The sequence below is a fragment of the Pezoporus occidentalis genome, unplaced genomic scaffold (genome assembly GCF_034315485.1).
Source record: "Pezoporus occidentalis ecotype Australia unplaced genomic scaffold, CSIRO_AGI_Poc_V1 ctg162, whole genome shotgun sequence".
Classification (NCBI taxonomy): domain Eukaryota; kingdom Metazoa; phylum Chordata; class Aves; order Psittaciformes; family Psittacidae; genus Pezoporus; species Pezoporus occidentalis.
In genome coordinates this window covers 282419-305579 of record NW_026913447.1, presented here as the reverse complement: position 1 = coordinate 305579, position 23161 = coordinate 282419, and the positions used below count along the sequence as shown (strand labels likewise).

Below are 23161 nucleotides of genomic sequence, written 5' to 3'. Positions count from 1 at the left end.
GTGTGATGTTCACTGTCTCCCTTGGTGCTCTTTTGCATCTGTCACATTCTTCTACAGCCTGACACAAAGCAGGTCCTCGAGACAGGGCAATCCCACCCAGCCCTTCTTTTCATGGGACGTGGGTGACAAGCTGCAGTGGGGATGGAATCTACCACAGCATCTGCCATCTCTGCTACTGCACTGCAGCAAAGCACCAGCACAGGGAGCTGAAGCTCTCGTGTCCTCCAAGCTTTGTGGCAATCATGGTTTTGTTTTTCTCTCTGCTGCTGGATTGTTTTCCACCACTTCCACTGCTTTTGTTGGATCTGATGCAAAGTCTCTCACAGTGCTTACTTAGTAACATGCTCTGCTTTCCCCTCCTTTTGTAACTGAACTTCTTTAACAGTTTCTGATCCAAGTCTTCAAGTTTTTATTTGCTCTGTTGAAGCCAACAGACACTTTTAGGGGAGAGAGTTGAATTTCTGGCTGTGAACTGCAACTGAAGCTCTGCTGAATAAATGCGGCCAGTTAATAATCTCACTTGCATTCCCTTCAGGGCTGCATTAAGTAGAGATTAAGTGGATCATTGTATTTATTTGTAATGTAGCAACTCTGAAACTTCATTGGTGTTCTGAGTTTCTGATGTATTGTACAGACAAAGAATAAAATTATATTTGCTACTCTAAAGAGCTTGCAGGCTGGTTTTCTGGCAGGGAAGGCAGGTGGATTCACTTGACGCTCTTAACCTTATTTTCTACCCTTGTCTTTTTTGTCCCTCTTTTCTGCAGCAATTGTAATAAATCTCTCAAACCTTTGGATGGCTCTGATGTGATGCTGATTTGGTGACTTGTTTTGATTTTGTACTCTTATCCTTTCCCATTTCTGGCAAAAATACTGCTTCCCAGGACAAGTCTCATGTTATAGTCTAACTGATGCTGCTGCTCAATTCTTACCTGCCTGTTACCTCTTGCTTTCTTTGACTCTATGCTTATAACAGTCCTCATGATTGCACAGTTCTTTACTGTGACAAGTTTTGGTATTTCTGCACTGTCTTCTCTTCCATGTGCCAGACTGTCTTCTGTTCCTGTGCTTCTTTTGGGGTGAAGGAAAAGAAAAATAAACAAATCAGGGATGCTTTGCATGCTGAACATGGTGTAGTGGTTGTGTGCTAACTTGAGTGGGCATTCTTTTGGTCATCAAAATACTTTAAATTCCTATATATATCATGTTTCAAATTCTGATAGTTTTTCATAAGGCTGTGGCTCAGCAATGCTTAAACATAAAACTTAATTTTGTCAAAACTTAAATTATGTGTGGCTTCAGGATGCAGGTCCTGGCAATCCAGTAACTCTTTTGGTATATTCTAGATGCTATTTGTCACTTGTTTTGCTCCTGATTCCAGAGCAAGGCTCTGCATGATTTTCAGCAGTGGCTTTGTTATTGGGTGTTTCTTTTCCAGATTAACATAATGCTAGGGCAAGCTTGAGGTGCTTGCCACCATGAAGACCCAGCTGCAGGAGCCTGCCCAGAGCCCTTCAGCATGGACATGAGTTTGGAGCCTGCCCGCATGTCTGTCTCAGTTCTGCTGCAGCTGGCAATGGTGGTAGCTCAGTTCTGAGCCAGTTTGCTTCCCTGCCTGTCTGGCACTCTAACCCCCGATAGCAGTAGCTCTGTACTTTCATAATGCAGCACTGGGGAATGGAGGGGAAATTACAGAAATCTGGGTGCAATAAACACATTAGAAGAATAGCAGCAAGATTTATTTTTCTTCTTTGTTTCTATTAGTTCTTTTGTGTTGGTGGAAATGTAATTCAGAGGTTTGTAATTAGTTATTAGTGACTCTCAGAACATCATCTCTTTTGTTTGGCTTGAGCTGCACATGAAATCCTTTGTCTTCTAATCCAAAGCACAGGATGCCTTTGCATTCCCCTTCTAATTGCTGTCTCAGAGTTGGGAGTGCAGACAGGGCTCTCTGCAGCCGATGGCGGACAGTCTGTAAGTGTAGACCCCTTGACTGTATGCGCAGCCTGGTCTGTCCTTATCACTTCACAGCAGCCTGAGCTGAGCAAATCCTGCGTGCCACCAGGCAGGATGCAGGAAGGTAAATGTATGGAAAAGATAAAATTCACACGTCTTCTTTTTCCACCTGACAAGATAGGAAGGGCTTTTCATAGCAAAGCTTAGAAGCTGATTTCAAGGTCAGGATGAACATGGTGTATCACCTGATTTTATTTTACACACATGTGTATATATATAGTCATACAGATTATTTCAAAATTGCTTTGGAAATTACTGTTCTTTGCTGTTCCCACTCTCTTGATGATACATCTTCTCTTTCATATATATTCCATTATATTTGCACTGTAGGTAAGGATGACAGTGTGACTGGTGATTAAAGCAGGAACTAAGACGGACCATTTTTAATCAGTTAATTGGGTCAGTGTAGGTGAGTGGGTGGTACTCAAGGTCTATACCAGGTAGCTGGAGCTGTGGTCTTAGTTTAAGTGTTAGACCTCTCAGATTTGAAACCAATTCTCAGTCCAGCTCTGATGAGGAGTTACCTTCCTTACCACCATTTTCTCACCTCTGATGAGAGGTTAATTAATTTTCTTGTTTACTTTGCAGGGCTTTGTAGAGGCTCAAAGGGATGTGGTCGGGTTCTGGGTGCATAGGTAACAAGAAGTAACTCAGAGTGATTTATTATTAGCCGAGGTTTCACTGTCCCTTTTCTGACCAACACAGTGCTTATCTAATTCCATACTAATGCTATCTTCTGATAGTACAAAATTTGCAGGAGCTCTTAGGGTTGCTGTTAACTTAACTATGAATATAATTCAGTGCTGAGTATTCAGAACCATAATTTGACTTGCTGTTAATGCCTTAGCACCTGATTGCTTAAAAAGCTGAGCAAAGCAGAAAAAAATAATCACTTGAACTGAGGTATACGTGCAGATTTTCATCCTTGTTGTTATGTAGAACTCCACTGGATCAGGCCCTGAGGAACCTAACCTAAGTTGTCTCTGCTTTGAGGTAGAGAATGGACCAGGGACCCCAAAAGGTTTCTTCCAACCTGTCTTACTCTCCAGTCTCATTTCTAGGGGCTAAAGTTTTCTCTGTGAGCAAGTTCTTTAAAACTCTTTAAGTTCTGCTCCAGTGTTTCCAGGGAGGGAAATATAATCTGAGCTGGTCAGCTTCCCCGGGATACAGCAGAAGAGTTTAGTGACACCTGAAAACTAATTTAAGAGAAATAATCACTTTTAAGTCTTACTTGAAAGTCCACTTGTTGTGCTCCCTTAATTAAAGTTTCATAGTACAAATGTAATTGGAGCTCTGTTGTTACACAGTTTCCTTATGTAAAGCCCTGTTTAACAGGAAACATCCCTTAAAGTTCTAACTTCAATAAAACTTGTGCTGCCAGGCAGAAAAAGGATTCCATTAATATCCTTGAAGAGCATTTCTTTTAGAGCTAGTTTAGCCAAAATGTGTCTTAACTTCAGATACAAAATACCAGGCCACAGAGTCGTGTTATGCTAAATTCTCCTGAGGCACTTTGGGGATTTAAACCCTTCCTCCCCACATCCCGCAGTCCATATTTTGCCTTGAGCTGTTGATGTTGGTATTTTAAAATGTCATTATTTATGTCTGAGTGAAATAGGATGATATGATAGTATTTGCCTTTGATTTATTTTCAATTCTAATTCACTTTTCCAAGTATTTCTGTTGCCTGAAATTGAATCTGTCACTGTATTGCTGGCTTGCAGAGCATCCTGGGAAATGAACTCTAAAGAGAAAGCAGGTCTGCCAAGAATTTGCCAAGTGTCTGATGAATTTAGGGCATTTTGGGTCTCCAGACAGACACATGTGCCATCCTTAATTGCTTCAAAAGTGTTTTGCTTTTGTTTCTGGTAGTGCTCTGTTGTTCAATATATGATGATCCGAGTACTTTATTTTTCAGGTGTTCACCTTCAGTAACTAGCTTCATATTAATAGCTTGAAATTGCAGAATGTTACTAAATACAAAAGAGTGTCTGCCTCAGTACTTAATATTGTTCTCTCCCATTGGTATCTGCCATTTATAACGCTGGAGGCAGCACCCTGAGATGAGTCTATTCCGTACAGATTGGAATTGTACAAGAGAGAAATCTCTTATTTGGGAAAGGAGGTCATAGTTACCCCTATGTGTATGGGGGGGAAGCTGGGAAGAGAGGCAATTTGCCTCCCTATGCCCAAGCTCACCATGCAGGCACAGCCTCTGGCAGCATCCTCAGCTGCATGACCCCTCTGCTGTGGAGTGGCAAGCCCCTTCAGCTCATGTTTAATCATGTTGCATTGACCTAAAGTGTTTGATCTGTACCTTCACACGAGCAGTGGACTCTGTTGCATGCAGAGACAGCCATGACCCAGCTAGGTCTTGGTTCTAATACAAGTAATAGAAACAGGATGTCTCCAGTTAAAGGTTTCTTGCATGAGTGGGATTTCCTTATCCCTGCCAAAACCCACTTGTGTTTTTTTGCAAGACATGTAGCTGAAAATGGATAAATAAACCTGTTCTGTGAATATAAAGCAATGTGTTTGTGTAACTCCCCTTCCTCCCCATTTTTATTTTTCATCTGAGCTGTAGGACTGCTTACATATTTTCTGTCATGAGCATTTCTGTCTTACCAGGGGATCCATGTGTAATTACCTGTAGCCATGCAAGCATAATAAGGAAGAGGATAACAATGCTGTAAGTTTAAAAACAGTCTTGGGGTCAAAAGTTCTTCTGGAAGCACTGGGAGAGAATTTCAGAGAAAGCATTAGCATTGAGAAGGAACAGGAAGCATAACTCAACAATTAAATGTGTGCAAAGCACGGGGAGGGGCCCTCATTACTTGGAGGACTTGAGCATTCATTCCCATTAGGGCACTACAGCCTCAAAAGAGGTTGCTTACTCCTCAAACTGCACCAAAAGGCTGGAGAAAAAGGCAGGAAAGACCTTTTGCTGGCAGAAATCTGCCTTGCAATGAAATATTTTGCTGGGTGGTGGTGGGGAGAAGATGAAGAGCTAGTATGAGATTTGGCTCATACCTGGTCCTGGAGAAGGGTTTAGTAACTCCTTTCCGTGAGGGCTAGCAATGTTTGCAGATCCTGCCTCGTGTCACATTGCCCTGTGGGGCAGGGTCCAGCTGTACCTTAGCATGGCTTGGAGCTGCTGCTCAGCTGTAAATGCTGTGTTTGTCAGGCAGCACTGTACCTTTCTGAGATAGTCTTGTCCAGCTTATCTGGGAGCCTGTGCCCATGCAGTGCCCTTCACTCATGCTGTAGCTGAGCAGATACTGGGTCCTACAGTGATTCCAAGTGTAAGCTTTTAGTGTACAAGTAGTTAGGAATTTGGGGAAGAGAAAATGACAAAATATTTGGGACAAAATATTTGCCCAGTATGGCTGTTCTTCTTATCTTGTTTCCAGAAGGCATATCACACGAAAATAAGCAATTGCAGGGGGGTGTTCAGTGATGGGCTGATGGTGGTGGAGCAGGGATGGCAAGAGCTTGGGGAAGGTGTGGGCACACATCACATGAGTTCTCAGGGAGGAGGAAGAGTGGTGAAAGGCCCCCAGGGAGGCAGTGCAATTGAATTACTGGTTTTCACACGTTCTAAAATTGACCTGTCAAGGAGACGTTAATGTGAATGTGTTCTTCAGGTCAGGAGGGACTAATTCAGCAGCAATCCCATCCTTCTGTGTGCCTGGCTCCCAGCCCTTCTGGGCCACTTGCTACTGCCTCTGTGTTAAAGGCAAGCCCAGAGAAAACTGTTTCACCCAGAGGCTAGTACTCTGAAGGGTTCCCTGTAGGTATGATGCAGCCTGCAAACTGTGAAGTATCTCCTGTTGCTTGGGCTGGTGGAAGATAACCTTTTTGAGATGACCATAAGTATCAGTGCACACAGTGCCCAGAGTTGCAATTTTTGTTCTTCCTGTGTGATATGTTTGAAAGCCAAATCAGCAGAGTAATAGAAACACGTTTATCTACAGTACAGGTTCTGCATGGTCTTTGTTTTTGTGAATGAGGGCTTTTCCCATAAAGCAACAGATACAGTACAGACTGTCTCTCCTTTGGCTGTTTGGATAGCTTCCCAGTTTTGAAGGAGATGAACAAGCTAAAAATAACCCCCTCATGGCACTGGAACAAGAGAGATGCTGTCACAGCCATGCGGTTCACATAAGGATGATTAACAGAAGGATGATAAAGACTGTAGGATTTGAGAGTTAGCGTGAATGTCATTATCATCACATCTGCAGTGTGTGTATCTGCATATTCTTGAGCACGTATACAGTCCAGTCTTGGTTGGGCTTTGTTAAAACCCATTTGAGATGTGCTGTTCTTAAATAAAGGTGGCCTGTATAATATATGAGCCTTCAGATCCTTGATTCAGGTATGAAAGACACTTAATGCATACATATTCTGTATTCTTGTGTACTTAGGATGATATAAAACATGATTTTGGAGCTGAAATCCAAAGCTCTCCACCAGCTGTGTCATGGGGATGCTTTCTGCAGCTGTGGGTTGACATGGATATTAGGAAGGTCTTGCTTTGTTCTCAGGAGAGGTTTTTATTCTGAGGTCTGTTTATTGCTTGCTTTGTCCCCGACCATGAGTGAAAAGGTTGTCATTTAAAAAAAGAAAGAAAACAAAAAAAAAACCCCAGCAGAAGCAATCTATTGCTTTTCTTGCTTCGCATGATACATAAGCTCTGGATTTGTGCTAAGCCATGAATTGAGTGTTTATTAATGAAAATAACGGAGGAGCTGAACCAGCTTTCACACAACTTGAGTTCCATGTTTGTCGCCTGTTTACCAGGACCCATTTTCTGGTACCTGTCTGCAGCACATGGAGACATCTCGTGGACACCGACTAAACTGCATGCAAATGTGTTGGTATTTGGGGGAATAAAGGGTAAACCACACACACACACAAAACCAACAAAAAAGCCTCCCAAAACTCAGCAGTTATCTGCTTGTGCACCATCTCAGAAATGGGTGCATTTGATTTCCTTCAGCTAATCTGTTTCTAATGAAAACTGTTCTTCTCCGATCTATTATGATTATCCGGTCCAAAAAGGATTGGTAACTGTTTAGCTGGGAACATCTTGCTGTTTCCAAGGAATGTGTTGTCTGTGATATCTGTTTCTTGGAGAGCTTAGCTGCATTAGCCATTTCCTGCATTTCTTCCTATTTAAAAAGGATATTTTTAAAGTTTTGTCTCTTGGAAATATTATCATTAATTTTAGCGACTATTTGGAAACCTGAAAAGGAAGTGTGCTTTTCTTAACTGCAGCCCTGACCAAAAATACAACATTGCACCAGTGCATCTTAGGAGCCAGCCCAGCTGGGATCCTGCTACATCAAGAACCAACCGGCATCCTCTGGATCATGATCCGCACACTGTGGCTCCTGGTATCAAATACACGGGAGAAGGTTTTGGATACAAAATATATAAATAACTCTATTTATTTTGTATATATAAGTATATATACAAAATGAGAGCATTTTGGAAGATGAGAGAAACTCGGCTCCAACACAGTGCTTTTCCAGTTTGTTTGCCAAAGGTGCATGAACAGATATTGCTGCTAGCTTTGTGCTGATGAGTGCCAGGTTATGTTTCATGTGCAGGTTTGTGTTTGACTGCTCTATAGACTTGGTAAAAAGCAATAAACATAACCACTGGGGTTTTATATCTCCTGGAGCTGACAGTAATGCCCTTTCCAGCAACTACTGCATTACAGTGAACACTTAGGGTGGCTTTTGAATGCAGGCGTTTGGTAGAGTGACAGACCATACATTCTTAGAGACCACTTTTAAGGCCTTTGTTTTGTTTATTTGGCATTTCCTCCTATTCAAAAAGTAGGGCAGCTCCAGTTCTTGACTGTTTATCAGATTTCCTGATCTCCTGCTGCACATGAACAGGGAGTTTTCCAACACTTTCTTTATAATTAGGTAGTGGAGGCCTCAGGTTCCCATCCCTTTTGCTTGGGCAGGAGGAAGCACAGTCTGCACCCAGTGGTACCAACATGGGTAATTCCCAGGCAAGCTGCTGGGGAAGGTGGCTGTTGCTTTGTTTCAACAGTCGTGCTAGGTTAGCCCAAATCTGAGCCCTTCTGGAGCATTGCTGGAGGAGCATGCCTTGGCCAATGTGCAGAGCTGCTTCACCAGGATCTTCTAAGATACCAGTTAAGGCACTGAGTTAGTACTGACCATGGAGATGATATTCCTCATCTTCTCCATTTTGAACTCTGTGTTTGTACTGTGACAGAGGGGAGTAGCAATGCAATATCCTTTGGAAAAGGGGTGTCCTGTACCTCGCACCAAAACCAGTTAAATCTGGGTTTAATTTGGACTTGTCATTAGCCCCATGACAAGTGGGTTTCCTTGGCACTGGGAGGTGCTGTGTTTCAGAAGGGTGCCCCTGGGCACTGTAGCCACTGATGCTGCGCATCCTGGCCTGTCTGACTCTTTCCAGCATTTCGGAATCTTTGCTCACGCCCTGAAACAGAGCAGTAAGCTGCAGAAAACTCAGTGCTGGCCAAGATTATGAAGTCCATGGGCTTTGCATCTTTTGCAGTGCTAATGCTTGTAAATTATAGTGCTGCATCTTGTAATTTATTTGAGAGATGGATTCAATTAAATTCGAAAAGAGCTAATTTAAAGAGAAGGTATTTTACTTTCTGTGCAAGGTAAAAGGCCTGTGTCCAGATGCATTTAAGGCTTAAAGCATGCTGTGCTCCATCAAGCAATAAATAATTGCACAAACAACTGTAACAACTAGAATTGTAATAGACCTTGGAAGAAAATCTTCAAAATTTTTGGAAAGGTTAAAGCCTTTAAGGCATCAGCTGGTCTCAAGGCATGAAGAGGGAAGACTTTGTGCAAGGACCAGGTGAAGCCAGATTTGCGTCAGGCATTTTGTATCTTTCTCTGAAGGGTCTGGTGCTGGGTGCCCTTGGGCACTCATTGAGTTCATCCCACTGGCTGCCCTAAGACAGTGGCATTGGGGTGTTTCATGATTAAATATGTTTGGGGTGGTGCTGCTTAAGGAAAAACTCCTGGCTGTCATGGCCAAAGAAGATGAGGAATTACCCCATGATGCTTGTGGAGGGTTGCTGTGCGTAGGGGCACAGCCATTCTGCTTTCACACTGCTGTTTTAAAGAAGGACAATGGACTTGCTAGTGAACTTGCTTTGTCAGTGCAGGAAGGGCTGAACTTGGCATGTGACAGACAGCTCAGTCTAATTCTCACTGTTTAACTCCCTATCAGGTTAATCTTGTCTGTATGCTGCTAGCGCTCCTCTGCCAAGGAAGCCGGAAGGTTGCACCATGGGGAGTCAGATGGGCTTGCTGATGGCAAAGGCGGCAGCTTAGGAGCTCCACAACAGCAGCAGTGAAGCAGTTTGCTCATTAAATTGTATCATCCCCTGTGTGCTGCCTTGATTTTGTAGATCGGCAACGATTGCCAAGCTGTTTGCGGTTAAACAATGCAGACTCTCGTAATCCTGCTCCTCCTCTTGCCTAATTAGGGGCCTGGTCACCCTGGAGCTTTGCCCAAGTGAGGACTCCAAGGGCAGTAGCTCATTCTGGTGCAGTGCCAGGACCACGTGTTCATGATAGCGCTGTTTCCTTTGAAATCAATTGAGATGTCACCATCACTTGATCCTGGAGCTACTTAATGAACTGGCAAAATGAGCTCTATTTTTAGATCTCCCTCCAAACTACTGCGCATGTTAAAGCTTCCCTTGTCCTTAACGCCAGGGTGGTGTTGGGCAGGATTTATTGCTTTAGTTTAATAAGAGGCGTACAGAACTGAAATAACGAACTCCATTTCCTTGAAAGTGAGGAAAATTAAAATGGCATGGTTAAATCTGGGCAGCCGTCTCGAGACAGTAAAGTGATACGTTCATGTGTGGCCAGAAGGATAAGGTGGAGCTGGGATTTTCTTCTTGTCTAAGTTATGAGAGAGCCAAAGATTACAGACGCACAACTTCTGGGAGTTCTCGCAAGCTTTATGGATTGGATTTCTAAGTGTTTTCTGAATAGGATGAAACTTTTGGTGGTTTATTAGACAAGCTCAACAACTTAGAGAGCATTTACTTCATTACAAATGCTAAAGTGTCTTCCCCTATGTGTTTATAAGCGATGTCAGAAAAGCATTTTTGCTAAAATGAGGGAGAAACACAGACATAGGTGATTTAGATGTTTTTACTTCTTACTGTAGTCTGAAGCCAAGTTGGATAAAATGTAATTTCAGGAAGCTACCGAGAAAGCCTTGAGGCTTTCCTTGGCATTGGTATTTGCACACATATATAACCTTCTGTGGATCACACATGGGGTTTGGAGGTTTGCTGTCTGTAGGCTCACAGCCTCCAGGATTGCACACAGTTGAAGGGGGGGAACAGGGTGCACAGTCTTAATGCAGGTGGCAATTGTCTCCTGTTTTTCCTCTCACCCCAATAGACGGAAATGTATGTAATGGCAGAACGCATCCGTACTTTGGTTCTGTTGCACAGTCAAAATAAATAAAAACAATAAAAGCTCCAAACCCTGTGTAGCAGAAACACAAGAGGTGCCAAATGGGTCACTCCTGAGCCCAAGCTCTGGGTGCAAATTGTCTGTGGCAGTGGTGATTGCAGCTTCTCTCTGTATACTGCTGCAAACTAATTCAATTTCTCCCCCATGCTCTGAGCTGGAGGAAACAGTCCAGCTGACAATTATGGGGTCTCATTAGGTGTAACTGCGCATGTGCATATGTGCCCCAAAACCAAAACTGCTCTACAGATCTGGACCCGAGCTGGGCTGTGCTCTGCTCCAGAAAAGGTTAGGTTGGACCCATCCCTGTCTGTTAGGATAGTTAAACAGCAAAACTGACGTCTTTGGTGAGGCATCCCTCTTGTTTTAATTCAGCCTGATGCTTCACATATTTCTCCACTGCAGGGTTAACACTGCCCTGAGTACTGATTGTTTTGCACACCTTTAAAACCATCAGCTACATGATTTTTGTGTGTTTGCACAAATACTTTCTACCTTTCTAAGAAGTAGGCATTTTCACTGTACACTTTTGATACTATCATTAAAGAGTATTTTCACTTGTATGGTAAATTACAACATAACTTTTGTGTGATCCATGACGTCCTGGCTCACTTCCAAACACTTCCTCTGTCTTTTGGGTATCCCTGTCTCTCATAGAGAGAATTTGTGGTGCTTTGGCTGTAGGCTAATCCCTGATAGTTTGGGTCTCTTGGGTGGGTTTTGGGATATCATTTCTTGATTTTTTTTCTGGAATCTTATGCCTCATTAGGATTGCCAAATCGTAAGCTCTTGTTTTTTCAGACTGGTGTGGTTATTTTCTGCTACATATGAACGTGATTACATGGAGCTGTGATCTGCAAAGCATTTGATACTAGAATTGGACTCTGAAGTAGTTGCTGCAAAGCCTTGAAAACTCAAGAAGAACTAGCTAGGTTGTGCAAACTATGTGTAAATTACATGTAGCTATTCATGTTAAAGGGAAAGGAATAAAAAGCAAGTTTCCATTCCAGCCTCCTGTTATCTGCCAGTTTTACATTTTCCTGAAGTTTTTACTCTTTGAGCTGAAACTACGAGGTCTAGACTCTCTGCAAAAGATAAATATATGTCTTCCTTGGTTTGGGGATAACAGGAACTTGGAGATAGGTTCTGGGGAAGATTCTGCTGTTTCTAAACTTGAATAGTGGAAATAGAGTGTTCAGTCACTTGGGTGGGATATCTTTTAAGATGACTTCTAGCAGTTTACATAGTACAGTAAAAGTATAGTGCAACCAAATTGTTGTATTGGGAATTCTGTGATCCTTGCCATGAGCTGTCTGAATACTCACGCAGAGGATGCATGGTGGGTGATGGGGTGAAAATGTAGAAGAATGAGTATCTCCAAGGGGAGCATGTTCAGGATCACTGTGAAGGGGCACATCTAGGACAGGGCGGCTGCTGTAGCTCAGTAAAGGAAGCAGCACACGGAGAAGGTCACCAGGCTCTGCCACAGGGCACGGCTTGAGGAGAGTCTTTGTGGGCTTTGTACATGGGCAGCTCTGCTCATCCCTGGCCATGTGGCCATGCTGCTGTTGCTCATTGTCACCTCGTATTGTCACCTCCAGCTAGGCAAACATGGAGGTAAACAGGCTCGGTGTATTTACTCAGGGTGGCAGGGGTTGCTATTCCATGTGCAAATTTAAGTTGAGCATTTCTACTGCTTCTCTTGTAAGTGCTTAGCTATATAATTTTCATAACTTTCTGTTAAATTAGCTTTTCATCCATCATACATCGGCATTCAGCCCCAAACACTATCAATAAAATAACTTCTTTCTAAAGTGTTTCTTTCTCTGTGATGTCTCTGAAAGCTTGCTGAGCTGAACTAACTGCAATAAAAGCAGCATTAAAATTTTGTTAAAATGCCTGTGGAAGCACCTGAATGAGGTGCCGTTGGTGCTGGAGGCATTAGTGTGGTACCCTGCAGAGGATCTCTGTCCATAGTGAGCTGTAGCTCTACCCATTGGTAAAATTTACAATAACAACCATAGGTACTGTGGAAAATTACTTGCAGAAATGCATGCTGGCTTAATATAATGACATGTTTTGGAGAAAAAGATTATGTGCAGTGGAATTTTCTGACCCTTAGTAAAAATGAGAGGAATTCCATCAACCTTTCAGGTTTACAACTAAATAATTATAAGTTCTTTAATTTTTTTTTTTTTTGATAGGTAATGGAAACTGAGAAGTCTCAAGATCCAGCTTGTGCAGAAGCATCCAAAGGAAGCAGCCCAAGTCCAAACCTGGGAAGTGGCATACTGAAATACAGAAGTCGATCCCAAGGTAAAGCTGGGTTGCTAAGAGATACCAATTATAGAATTTTTATGTTGTGTATTTGTTTTAACTGTGAGATAGGATTTCTCTCCTTTGGAGATCAGATTAGTTTTATTTGGAAGGGAAGTCCCAGCCTTCCCAGCGAGGTCCCAGCTAGGGAAGTTTGTGTTCAGCCTCCTGAGCTGAATGGACAGAAAGATGAAGCTTTTTTTTTTTTCTTCTTTTCTCTGTGTCTTCTTCCCTATATATTTCAGCGTGTTCTGATACTGAGGTGGGGAATATATTTCAGCACACCATCATCAAAATACCCAATATGGCAAATACTCCCTAGATTTTCTATTGCTTTGCCCCCAGGTTTTAAGAGTAACCTGTGTGCAGCGTTCTATCATGTTCTCATTCCTGTTTCTTTCTGAAGCTCCATCCCTGCTGTCTCAGCTTAATTTAGATTTACTCTGGTATTTTTAGCATCCTCCAGGGAGCTCCTCTGCCTGTAGCCCCTGCGGCTGTGTGTTGGATGCTCACTGGGGATCCAGCCCTGGTTCCTGTGAGTGCTGATGGCCCTGGGCTGTGGGTGAGCTTGGGCTGCAGTGTGGGAAAGGAAGTTGCATTCAGAGATGGTCAGAAAACACAGAAATATGACTGTTCTTCTAGAAGAAGAGAGGGAGATGTGACAGGAAAGAATTAACTGTAAATGCCAGGAGTATTTTTGAATGAAAGAAGTGACAGGATGCTGGGTCCTGCCAAGATAGCTGTCCTGGCTGTGTGCACCAGCAGCAGTGCCCTGTGTGCCCAGAGAAGGAGAGCTTTAAAACCAGAGGTAATTTTGCACTCCAGAACAGGGAGTGAGTTTAAACTGCGCGCTTGGACAGTGGGTCCAAATTCTGCCTATGGATGTGGCAGCAGAATTGCTTTAATGCTGAGTGAAAACAAGTGAGTGCCTAGCTCTGTGCTCCTTCGCTCCTTGGCACTGGCAGTGATGTTTGCACAGTCCCTGGGCAAGGAGAAGGTGGAAGGAAATGGGTTTGGGGATCTCCTGGGCAAATTTACAGTGGGTTCACCTCAGCCCATGGTTTGTGAGCCCTGTCCCCAGAGTAAAGACAGGGAGAGCAGTGAGGATAAGGGGAAAGCATATCTGTTCCTTTCTATGGCAGCACAAACTTAGAGTCGGTTTAAGGTAATCTTAACACCACATAATGAAATCCAGCTTGTGTGAATTTAGCCAGTCTGTTCCTTGGGTTTTCATCTGTAAAATATGGGTTAATGTCCCTTCCCCTGCATGGTAGGGAAATTGCAAGGATAAATGTTCGGGAACTGCTGTGACTGGGGGTCCTGTGGGGACCTCTGACAAAATGAGGTTTGGAGGAGCCCTGGTGTGAGGAGCAGGGTACTCTGCTGATAATTACAGGATGTCCTTCAAGACAAATAATTCTGTTTCTTACATGAACTCTGCACTCTCCTCCTCTTTAAGATGACTAGGATCATTGCCAGAAGGAAAGAAAATAGCATTTCATTGGCACATTTTTCCTTTTTCCATTCCAGAAAAATTTCCCTTGAAGTGACGTGACACCTCCAGAAATGAATACTGCTACAGTGTCAGGTCTTTTAATTTTAAATAAATGAAGCTGAGAGCTTAGTGCACTGGCAAGTGCCATTGGGTGAGAACAGCTGAATTTCTTTCCTGTCCCTAAGATACCAGCTCAATTATCTTCCACTTTTGCTTACTACCATGAGCAGCGGTGCTGTGGAGTTCAGCATCGCTGAAGGATCGTAGAAAACCTGTGACAGCAGGAGGAGGTTTTTAGTTGGGGATAATCAAAACTATCATAGCACGCTGGCAAGAGGATAAAGTGGCTCTGAGATGTTTGACGGGTGTGTTTCTGTGGTTTTCCAAGGTGCGGGATCCCGTTTGGAGTCCGTGGGAGAAGACGATGAGCTGATGGTGGAAAATGGAGAATCGACTTACGAAATAGCAGTGAAATATTCCCGGGGTGGAAGAAAACACTCTCTGCCCCAGCAGCTGGAGTCGGCAGGAGCCAGGCAGGTGGGTGCAAAGATAGGGCTGGCTCTGAGCATCTCGTTGTGCTTGGTCCTCCAAGATCTGTCTGGAGCTCACAGACATGAGAGTAGTGGAACAAGGCCATGTAGATACACGACAGGGACAGAAACCAGGCCTGCAACCCAAAATGGGATGTGTTGGCCACCTATGAAGAGCTTCTTTACTCCAAGGATAGTGAAGGGGGCACTTCATGCTGTGTCTAGAAGATCCCAAGACTGATCTTACAAGAAGGGCCTATGAGAAAGATAGAGAGAGACATTTTAGAAAGGCCTCTTGTGGTAGGACAAGAGCTGGTGGTTTTAACATAAAGAGGGAAGATTCAGGCTGGATGTGAAAAAAAAACTCTTTAAAATGAGGATAGTAAAATCCTGGCAGAGGTTGCCCAGAGAAGCGGTGGATGCCTCATCCCTGGAGACATTCACGGCCAAGCTGGATGTGGTTCTGGGCAACCTGATCTAGATGAAGATATTCCTGCTCATTGCAGGGGGGTTGGACTAAGTGACCTTTGAAGGTCCCTTCCAACTCACTCTATGATTCTGTGCGTTCCAGTTCCAGAGATGTGAGGACTTAAGCCAAAAAATCCTGCTTCTCTTTATTTTGATGATTTGATGATGAAGGCTTTTTTTCTTTTTTCCTTTATTTTTTTTTTCCTCTTGTAAAACAGCTGAGGACTTCAGTATATCATGAGGCTACCCTTAATCTTTTTAATCTAAATTGTGACTGGTACATTACAAAATGATCCTACTATGCAAAATGCAAGAAAATTACTGTGGCAAGATTCACTTTGAGTATAATAAGCTAGGATTTCATACCTCAAACATTTTCCTAAATATATCTGTAAGATCCCCCACTCCCTCTCTCCCCGACACATGCAGTTTCCCTGATGTTATATCCTAGTGCCTGTGCCAAGCAATGAGAGTGACTTCCCCTGTTTGCTGTTTGTTAGGACTACCATATAGTGAAGAAATCCACCCGTTCCTTCAGTGCTGCCCAGGTGGAATCTCCATGGAGACTGACCCAGCCATCCATCATTTCCAACATCGTCCTGATGAAAGGGCAAGGCAAGGTGAGGATTTCTGCATGCAGCTGGTTTCTCACATGGAGCAAGAGTTGAGGTTTTAAGAGGTGTCTCCCATTGCCCAGGACTTCCTGCAGTTCACAAGGTAGCCCATGATAATAACAATAATGATAAATCTCATTTTCAAATGTAAACGCCAAAGTTACACCTGCGAAATGCAGGAGAAGTGATGTTTGTGTCACACACTTGACATGGGGTGGCATTCATTCTGATTTGGGGCTCCTGGTCATTACTGCGATACCAAATATTGGTAATGGATCTCTAAATGTGCATGTTTATGCAAAGCTGGTGCACCTACGGAAGAGTACCTCTTTGTGTGTGTATTTATGGACAAGCATATGTTATCTATGTGGAATCTGGATACAGTAAAAAAACATCACTGCAAATTAAGCGTTAAACCCAAAGACGGTTTCCTGTTTGGTTGATTGCTTGTCTGAATTCTCTGGGTCAAAGAGTCCTCTTTTCTCCCCCCAGTAGTATGTTTGCACGTTTGCTAGATACCAGCTGGCTGAATGCTAACAGAAAATAGACAAGCATTAACCTAGGTGTATATTGTTTTCCCTAATCTAATCCACAGTAGTATTTGGGCTGTCATTTAAATAGGCTATAAATATGCATGTCCTTTTCTGTAATAACTCTTTGTATTCATCAGATGAATATGTTTTGGACTAAAAAGACTTGTTTTGACTTTTAAGCTCAAATGCAAAACAAATCCCTTGTTGTGCTTTAAGTTCAGCAAAGAAAGTTAGAAACAGTGATTTCTCTGGGTAGATTGATGCATGGTTGCTATATCTTGTGGTGTTTTGGGAGCTTCAGGTCTTTAATGACATTTCCAAATGAATATTTCCTTATTTTCCACATACACCATTTTTTTTTTAATCCTGTTTTTCTCATAAGAATTAGATTATTCCTCCCTGTGGAGTAAGCCACCTTCTCCCATCTTTCTGCAGTTAGCAGACTCTAGTGATCATCAACCACCTCAAGCATCTGCCATTTTGGTGCCTTTCACCCACCTTTTGAGTGATCACCTCTGTTAGGGATTCCACTACAATTTTTGCAGTAACATTTGCTTTATGGAGTCTCTGGACTTGAAAAGGATTTCCACAGAGACACCGTATTGCTGACTGGGAGCTAAGTGTTTACCCTTGGGTTGTCATCTGTAGGTGGACATGCAGGGGGTGGTTTTTCTGCTGTGGAGTGACAGCACTTCTGCACGAAGGTGGGCTAACGTGGGAACTGTTGTGCTTTGCAGCTGTATTTCTCCCACCATATCCCACATTGCTGTGGAAGAATTGCTGTGTCTGTGCAGAGGCGTGCCGGGAGCCTCCTGTTTTCTGTAGGTTGCTTTGCAGTTGATAATTGCACAGTGAGCAGTTATTTTGTGTTGCACAGTGGAGATGCTTCCTTTCTAGAAATTGGTGATGTCTTATCAGATTACTAGAAGCTCATAACTGGTAGTCTACTTTATATTCACAGAGTAAAACAAAAGAGCTGGGTGTTGTATTGGATTGTAAACACAGTGCCTGCCCTGGCAGCATCCCTCAGCTGGAGAGCTGTGCCTGAGGCACTAATAATAACAGTGACTTCAGATCATTGAAGCACAGCAGTTTTCCACTTCCCTTGTCCACCTGGTTGGTGACTTTTCTCTTTATTCTGTAAAATACATGTACAGCAGTGACAACAGGAGAAATATGGGTCGGGGAGAGGTGGATTGAGGAAGTAATTTGGCTGGGAAATAACTCAGTAGGGAGGGGAAAGGTTCATTCTGCTGTGCTCATCTGTTCCCTGATCAGCTTCACAAGACGGTCCCACAGCCAGCCAGGGCAATGCCGGGGTGAGAGCTAACAGATGGAGCCCTGGGGAATGTATTGATCTGGATTTATTTAAATACAACATGGAACATGTACATTTTTAATTATTCTGGAGACATGAGCGTGGCAGCCCCCCCATGGCAGCCCCATTCCAGCTGCATTCCTGACATTACAGCACTGACCTTAAGTCATGTTCTTAAGCTTCTATTTTTTTTTCTTTCCTGAGGAAATGTAGGATCTGTGGCAGCAGAGAAAACTACAGTTAATCCCGGATATAGATCTCAGGGGTGGAAATCTACTGTCTGTCAATTTAGAAGCGATGTGTTACGGTTTTTAAAATGCAAGTAGGATAACATAAAGCTATTGGCCCAGTGGATTTTTTTTTAAAGTAATCTCAAAATGGCATTTTTGCTATTTCAGCTTAAGGTGCCTGCTGCTACTTTTTGGGCTGATAAGTGTGTTGGTATTAGAGTGAAAGCAAATGAGGAAATGCAAGCAGAGGGTAAGATGGCAGTGCAATTCATCAGAAGCTTTTAGGTTTTCATCTTTCCTTTGACTTATTGGCAGTCTTTCCCACACAGGTATTAATAAAGTAAGGTGCCAGCTGTCGCTTCTCCCTTTTTTTGTAGGGTCTTGGATTCAGTATTGTGGGAGGTCAGGATTCTGCTCGTGGACGCATGGGGATTTTTGTGAAGACCATATTCCCAAATGGAGCAGCAGCTGCTGATGGAAGGCTTAAAGAAGGTACAGTAGAGAGAATTCAACTGCATGTAAAGGACCACAGTGGGATATTATTTCAGTCCAGCAGTAAAGCTCAAGTACAACTTTATTTAGGTACTTGGCCATCAGCAAGAGGCTGTGGAGAATGTAACACACCCTGTTTGTCCATCCTGGGAAGGTCATTCATAGCAGTTAACTTGATTATATTTCATATTGAGAAGGGCAAGCTACAGCATGATGGTTTGTTTTGTTTTGTTTTGTTTTTCCTTCCTCTTCAGTGAACTTTATTTGCCCAAGACATAAGCTGCAATTCTTCAATTGGAGAGGGTTATTGATAGCTGTGAAATGCATCTATCAAACCAAGATTTGGCTTGAAAAAGGCTAGTCCAAGAAGGGGTTATATAGAAAGACATGTTTGGGAGATGCTGCTCTGGGCCATTGTGCTCTCTAAGCATCTTGGTATGATTTTGACATCTATCAACAAGTAAGAGTCATAACCAGAAAAATAGCAGAGGAAAGATGGTATTGGCAGTAAGATCATGCGGCTGGTTGGGGAAGCAGTTATATCCTGATTTTATTACAGCTTCTGCAGGCTTGATCTCTGAGCTGTACGTGTAATCTGCTCTGTGTTTGTTTTCACCCTGGTCTGAGTGCTATGCCAGAAAGACACACAATTACTCACTTGCTGAAAATACAAAGTGACCATGAGTTCAGAGTGGTGGTTGCCAACTCTTCTGCAGGGGTTGTGTTGCTTGTCTTCTACAGAAAGCTGCTCCTGTGTTACTTCTCTCAAGCTGCTCCTGTGTTACTCCTCTCCTTCGCGTATCATCATTGCCCTCTTTAGATCTCATCACACTTGTTGTATTTGAGGCTTTTGGTGCCAACTCTCACACTTGCTGCTAGAGGGAAGCTTGTGTGCCTGTCGTATGGGTTGTGCACTCACTGTGGGAAGCCAAGAAGTAGCACCTGTCCCATAGCCCCTTTGAAGGCTATTCAAAGCTTGTGTTCCCTTTATTAATTTATTTAATTATTTGTTTTTACTGGGCCAGGAAAGGAGAGGAGAAGTAACTTTGTCTTCTGACATTGGCCGTCTAATTTTACACATGTGGAAATAAATTTGCAGAACATGAATTTGGATAATGATGAACTTCTTTTAATAAAATGAAGGTAGATCACCATAGCTGTGTGTAAGAAGTAAGACCCAGAGCCTGGAAGCAGGTAGAAATATGTTGGGATGTGTTCACTGGGATAAGAAGAGTATGTGATGGGATGTGTTCAGGGGGGTAAGAAGGGGATTTGCTATTGCAGTGTATGGGCTACATGCTTCTCCATCCACAGGCATTTAGTAAGATGACACGTTTGCTTTCTGCACGTGGATGGAAGGTTAGTTTTCTCCTAACAGGCTTTGGAGTGACATGTCACTGTGTTTAACTTACATTCTCATTTCTCCTATTGATGTTCATAAAAGAAAGGGAGTCTTATAGTCCCTTTGGACTTCCATGTTACGAGCATCTATTTTCAGACTTCAGTTAAAATCCATGGTGTTTCAAGCATGTTTGTTAGTATGAAAATGCCAAGTTAAGGATCTCTGCTGAATAACAGTCCTTACTCTGCTAATTCATCACTATTAACTTGTAAAGGCATTAGGACAAGTGAAAATAAACTGAGAACAGTAAAAGGCTTTTTCTGAACAGTTAATTGGAATCTTTGTAATAGCAGGTCGCCTTACATACAGGAAAAGGTTTTTTTTACATCTCTGTATAGTCTGTATATTGCTGACTTCTGTATCTAATTACCAGGGGATGAAATCCTAGAAGTTAATGGAGAGTCTCTACAAGGACTGACCCATCAGGAGGCCATTCAGAGATTTAAGGTAACATGGATGTAGTATGGAAGAGATTCGTACTCCTCTTCAGTGTCGTTTCATACCTTCAGCTTTATATCCTTTAGCTGCCACAGATTACTGTATACAGGTTTACTAGCAAATGCTGGTGTATCGTGATGCCTTACTGGGGTTCTCTGATGTCTCTCCAGCAACTCAAGAAAGGTGTGGTGACCCTGACAGTGCGCACCCGGCTGCGCAGCCCGAGCCTCACACCCTGTGTGACTCCCACCTTGCTGAGCCGCTCCAGTTCCCCCAGCTCCAGTGCTAGCGGTGGCATGCCAGCCCCTGGTGCCGATGAGGTGGACGGTTCCTCCTCCAGCCGCAAAGGACCTGGCCCAAAGGACAGGATTGTCATGGATGTGACACTCAATAAAGGTGAGAGTTCGTTGAGATGGGATTGGAGAACAAATCCCTGTGCCTTAGGGGAGGTTTTGGGAACATATTAGAGGCTTTAATACCCAGGGAACGTACCTGTGTCCATCTGATCTTGTACCACAGGATGGGGGAGAAAAGCATTCTCTAATGCAGAAACTTCTGAAGAGTTCCCCCTTCCACATTTTGCTGCTCCAGAGTCAGCAGACTCTTAAGAGGTAGCACTCAGTGTCTGTGCTGCTGAGAGAGGGATGCTGTGAGATACTGGGCAAAATGTGAATCAGCCTCTCAGCAGCTCAAAATGGTTGTGCCCTTCTGGTAAACAGCAGCTCTGGGTAAGGCAAAGCTCTGTAGAGTGCTCGAAATTGGCCAAATGAGCTGTTCTGCTACATAAGGGTTGCTCTCATTATTAATAATTATACAAGATAAATTTAGAGGATATGCTGTATGTGGTACAACAAATATGTCCATTTCAGAGGCTTAAGTCATGCTGATTTTAAAGGTTGGATTAAAAATTTGGAGAGAGAAGATGAGATGTTCAGCAATTCATATGTTAGGAATGATCTTACTTGAAGGAAAGCAAAGGTGAAGTGTACAGAGGTAATTACTGAACCAGGGATAATGCCTTACCTTTCTTCCTGCCAATTTGCTGAGGAATGCCATGCCTATATATAACAAAAGGGAGCAGTACAGTTGGCAGCATCTTCTGTACTCATGTTTTTTGCAGTGATCTCAAGTGACATCTTTATTACGTTGCTGCCCCCACTTCTTTGTGCCTTGGACCAGATCAGACCTTGTGTCATTTCCAGGCAGTTCCCACGCCACACAGAGAACTTTGTGGAAGTGATGGATCTCAAAAAACAGTCAGAATCAGATATTTTCAATCCTGATTTCCACTTGTTGGTCTTGGCTTCCTGACTGACTGCACTGAAGGCCAGCCCTGAAACAATACATGAGTCTTGGTCTTAGATGGGATGTGGGAACACAAACATTTGTGTGTCCTGTGTGATTACAATCTGCTACTTTTCTTTGTACTTCTTGTTTTTCACAGAGCCAGGGGTTGGGCTTGGCATTGGTGCCTGTTGTCTCACACTGGAAAACAGTTCTCCAGGGATATACATTCACAGTCTGGCCCCAGGATCGGTGGCTAAAATGGATGGCCGATTAAGGTCAGTTAAAGCAGAAACACACTGGAGTGGTTTTACAATAGAGTTGTTTGAGATCTTGTTTTCACCAATGGGTTGATGTAGCATGGAGGGGATTTATACTTAAAGAGTAGACCAAAAAGAAAACATTTAAATAAAGACATTCCAAAGGGGTATTAAATACCCAGGAAACATTATTCTGTGTGCTGGAAGCAGCACGATCATTAAGGTTGTGGTTGATTTTTCTTTTTTAATTCTTTATACAGAAAGCTGAGCCTAATAGCACCCTTTTAGAAAGGAGAGCAGCAAGAAGTGCAGCCTCATGTCTTTTTATCAGAGCCACAGCCAGAGACCCCAGACTGGGAGGAAATTTGCAGAGCTCTGCTAAAAGCTCAGTCACCTGAAACTCTCTTGAAAAGAGCTGGGGGAGATGTTCTTGCAGCTGATGGTGCCCATGGCTGCAGCAGTGCTTTTCTGCCCTTACTGTCAGTCTGGCAGGATTGCTGCAGACTGAACTACCCATCTCATTTACTCTGTCATGGAGTTTAGATGTCTTTAACAAACTGTAAGAGAGAGAAGCAATTGTTCCCTTGTGCTTTAGGTTGGATTAAGTGGCAGAAAGTTATTTGCTGTTCCTCTCCTGGAGGCTTCACTTCTAAAAACAGTTGGAGGAAATCTTCCACCTTTCTACATCCCTGCATAAATGCTGGTGGGTGCTGGGAGCATCGCTTGGGAGGGGAGGCTCTGCTGAAGACCCAGTGGGGCTGCGTGATCCGCCCTGAACGTGTGGTATGAGCACTGGTGCAGAGAGGCTGAGCAAATGCCTTGCTTTTGCATTAGAACAGAGTGCTTTTCTGTTTCCTTGCTTACCAGGAAAACTGTGATAGAGCAATTGGATTTTTTGGAATAAAGGAAGAAGATAATTTTGTGGTGGCATCCCTGCCAAAGCCCTTTGAAGTTCCTACTATATAGAAATGTCTGTAGCAGACAGTATTTAATGCCAACTTGCTTTCTTGTAAGCCTCTTTGGAAAAGATTGCAATGCTGGTTGCGTCTGTATGTAACAGCTGTATCATTTATTAAGTTTAATGATTGATTTTATCCAGGCATGCTTCCCAGATTTCTAGCTTGCTTCTTTGAGACATTTGCTTCTGTTGTCCCATCAGTGGTTTATGGCTCCATAGACAAAACTTAGAGGATGGTTTTGATTTTTTGAAAACTTTGTTAATAAAATACTGGCTTTACAATACCAG

General features: G+C 43.1%; 2 protein-coding genes across 8 annotated transcripts in view; one reads left to right on the top strand and one right to left on the bottom strand.

The window, feature by feature from the left end:
• The window catches only part of PMAIP1 (phorbol-12-myristate-13-acetate-induced protein 1), a 442512-nt gene that overhangs the window by 379800 nt on the left and 39551 nt on the right, over window positions 1–23161 (bottom strand). The gene's annotated exons all lie outside the window — the stretch shown is intronic.
• Window positions 1–23161, top strand: part of PDZD2 (PDZ domain containing 2) — a 204671-nt gene that overhangs the window by 151182 nt on the left and 30328 nt on the right. For all 7 annotated transcript variants that reach the window (XM_062612868.1, XM_062612871.1, XM_062612869.1 and 4 more), the window contains 7 exons: window positions 12740–12851; window positions 14735–14883; window positions 15845–15964; window positions 18417–18531; window positions 20307–20380; window positions 20542–20767; window positions 21816–21933. In XM_062612868.1, the coding sequence (XP_062468852.1) occupies window positions 12740–12851; window positions 14735–14883; window positions 15845–15964; window positions 18417–18531; window positions 20307–20380; window positions 20542–20767; window positions 21816–21933 (914 nt within the window). The remainder of the gene's footprint in view (window positions 1–12739; window positions 12852–14734; window positions 14884–15844; window positions 15965–18416; window positions 18532–20306; window positions 20381–20541; window positions 20768–21815; window positions 21934–23161) is intronic.